General features: G+C 51.8%; 1 protein-coding gene across 1 annotated transcript; it reads left to right on the top strand.

Annotated features, from left to right (window-relative positions):
* The first annotated feature begins 1,286 nt into the window (after positions 1-1,286).
* On the top strand, positions 1,287-2,306 carry LOC125516389 (glycerol kinase 1-like). Its single transcript, XM_048681857.1, has 2 exons — positions 1,287-1,497; positions 2,162-2,306. Exons 1-2 carry the CDS (start codon positions 1,352-1,354, stop codon positions 2,304-2,306), a joined length of 291 nt encoding a protein of 96 aa, XP_048537814.1. The 5' UTR covers positions 1,287-1,351.
* The last annotated feature ends 1,105 nt before the right edge of the window (positions 2,307-3,411 follow it).

The following is a 3,411-nucleotide window of genomic DNA, read 5'->3' as shown; positions in this document are numbered from 1 at the left end:
AAAAATTTCATGTTTATCTAATTAAATAGATAATTATGTACCTAGAAATGATTTTTGGAAAAAATATAGAGCAAACTATGAGGCAGCCGCAGTTCAAATTTGACCCGGTTCCAGCTGAATCGGCGAAAATTTGTCTTTTTCACCAGAGGTGGATCAAAACTTTTGACACCCAACCATTTGGTCAATTCTGCATTAAATATGTCCTAGTATTTTAGAAAATTGATTTGGTCCAGTTTTGCAACAAATATATGGTAGGTCCTTCACAAAAAAACTCATTTTGGGCACTCGAAAAATGAAAAATATTTTTTTCGTCCAAACAAAATAAAACTCCCATAGGCAACATTGTTTGCCATTCCATGTTTGTTATTTTCCTGAAAGCTAGTTCACAATTGGTCACACGATGAGAAGTTTTTTTTATTTTTTTGAATTTCTATGATCATAAAATAGCTTATATGATTTTAACATCTTATTTTTAAATCTATCACGACCAATTTAGTTGGTCATAATGTTGTATTGCGTTTTGATTGGACCGTGGACCAGACACGCGGATCATGCATGAAACATCGTTGGATCCTCCCGGATCCAAGGGCAGCCCTCACCCCTCGCCTCCCCCACCAACCCCACGTGAGGCGAAACCCTAACTCTGTTGTCCCCCGTTTTCCATCCCCCCCCGCCTCCTTTCTTTCTTTCTCTCCCTCCCTACTCTCCCCCGATCCAGATCCCCCTCATCCTCGGCGGCAGCATCTGGCTGAGCCACCGGGCCACCGCCACCGACGGTGAGCGGTTCCTGGAGCGGCCGGTCATCGCGCTGGAGGCGCTGCTCCTGCCGCGTCTTCATCGTCTTCTCCTTCGTCGTCACCAACCGCGTCCGGACCTCCCCCAAAGGCGAATCGACGATGAGTTCCACCGGAAGCGTCGCCGGCCGTGGCAAGGTGAAGGCGACCAAATCGGTATCACGGTCGTCCAAGGCCAGGCTCCAGTTTCCCGTCGGCCGCATCGCGCGCTACCTCAAGGTCGGAAAGTACGCCGAGAGCGACACCGACTTCCTTGTTTCTACTTCCCCTTCCCCAGCCCCGATCCTCTCTCTACTTCCTTGTCTGATCCCCCTTTTTGGGTTGGATTTGAACTGGCAGGTGACCTCCATGGACGACATCGACAATGAGGGGGAGGACGACTAGGATCCGCGTCCTACTGCCTCCCACTTCAACGCTGACCGCCTCCTCGCTTGTTCCACCGGCTCAGTCCGCTGCTCCGGCCGCCCCCTCTGTCCGCCCGCCGGCGGAGGGTTCGGCACTTGTTTTTCCGGCGAGCGTGCTCTGGGGCGTGTGGAGGAAGGGGAAGGGGAAAGAGTATGGCGGGGAAGGGGAAGGCGGAGGAGGTGTACGTGGCGTCGATCGACCAGGGCACCACCAGCACCAGGTTCATCATCTACGACTGCCACGCCAGCCCCGTCGCCTCCCACCACCTCGAGTTCAAGCAGCACTACCCGGAGGCCGGGTAAGCCAATTTCGTCATCTGATCCGTTCCGTGTGCCCGTGGAATTTTTGGGGGCTGTTCGGTTGGTAGACCCGGATGGGACTATGGAATTGTTAGTTAGTTAGTTGTAGGTGCCGCGCCTTTTGTGGTTGCTACATGCTCTGATCTATGCTGAGTGCAGAACTACAATCCTAACTGGTGTGTCATGTCAGTGGTTCAGGAGGTCTGGCAAGCTGCTACTGTGTGCTTTTGCTGATTCGGTTGTCAGTTTAGGTGTGGTGTGGTGTCACAATTAGGATCAAGTGATTTATGTCTGAAGCTGTACCTTCGTGTCTGTTATATGCTCATGTTTATGTCGAGTACGAAAGTTCAGTCTTAACTGTAAACTCATTGAGTGTTTCAGGTTTGTCCACTAGGTGTTGTGCACTTTAATCTGTTGATTCGATTGTTAGTTTGGACTCGATGTGATGCCGAAACTAGGATCATGTGCTGCACTTGATTGATCTATGATGATCTCAAGATGTCCTAGTGCTACATAGTAGTACAAAGCCAAGCAAACAGATCGTGTATGTTGTATATAATAACCATTTGGACATCTGGATGTCCAGTATTACTGTCGGACAGCTGTTTGATGTGATTTTGCACCTGTAAAACTTAAACTGATTTCTACCTTCTTCTTCAGCAGGGTGATTAGGTTGGGGGGCTGGTGTCGGACGGATGGACCAACGACACCCACAACATGTACATCAGCTCCATGGAGGCGTCCTTCATGCAGCAGCTTCGTGGCCAGCAGCACCACCACCACCACGCTACTCCCGACAGGAGCATGATCCATGTGGGTAGTGGCCATGGGCTCAAGGTGCTCCAAGAGAGAGCCTCTGATAACCTCGGGTCTAAGAAGAACGTGCCTCGCCTGCGTGATGTTGGTGCACAAGGCCTGTGAGGGAGTCCTGGATTAGGGGGTGTTCGGATGGCCGGACTATACCTTCGGCCGGACTCCTGGACTATGAAGATACAAGATCGAAGACCTCGTCCCGTGTTCGGAAGGGACTTTCCTTGGCGTGGAAGGCAAGCTTGGCGATACGGATATGTAGATCTCCTACCAATGTAACCGACTCTATGTAACCCTATCCCTCTCCGGTGTCTATATAAACCGGAGGGTTTTGGTCCGTAGGACGAACAACAGTCATACCATAGGCTAGCTTTTAGGGTTTAGCCTCTCTGATCTCGTGGTAGATCTACTCTTGTACTACCCATATCATCAATATCAATCAAGCAGGACGTAGAGTTTTACCTCCATCAAGAGGGCCCGAACCTGGCTAAAACATCGTGTCCCCTGCCTCATGTTACCATCCGGCCTAGACGCACAGTTCGGGACCCCCTACCCGAGATCCGCCGGCTTTGACACCGACATTGGTGCATTCATTGAGAGTTCCTCTGTATCGTCACTTTTAGGCCTGATGGCTTCTCCGATCATCAACAGCGATGCGATCCAGGGTGAGACTTTTCTCCCCAGACAGATCTTCGTATTCGGCGGCTTTGCACTGCGGGCCAATTCGCTTGGTCATCTGGAGCAGATCGAAAGCTACGCCCCTGGCCATCAGGTCAGATTTGGAAGTTTGAACTACACGACCGACATCTGCGGAGACTTGATCTTCGACGGATTCGAGCCACAGCCGAGCGCGCCGCACTGTCACGATGGGCATGATTTAGCTCTGCCGCCGAACAGTGCCCTGGAGGCCGCACCTGTGTCCGCTCCGACCCCTAGCTCGGAGCCGATCACACCAATCGAGGATGGGTGGTTAGACACCGCCTCGGGGGCTGCAATCTCTACGGCGATCGAGCCGAACACCAGCCCTATTCTCTGCGAAGCCCGTGACTCCAAGGAGCCGGACTCCTCTCCAGACTCCGAGCCCTTCGCGCCCTGACCGATCG

The sequence above is a fragment of the Triticum urartu genome, chromosome 6, assembly GCF_003073215.2.
Source record: "Triticum urartu cultivar G1812 chromosome 6, Tu2.1, whole genome shotgun sequence".
NCBI classification, from domain to species: domain Eukaryota; kingdom Viridiplantae; phylum Streptophyta; class Magnoliopsida; order Poales; family Poaceae; genus Triticum; species Triticum urartu.
Note: the sequence above shows the minus strand (reverse complement) of the source record. Positions and strands in the feature narration are given on the sequence as shown.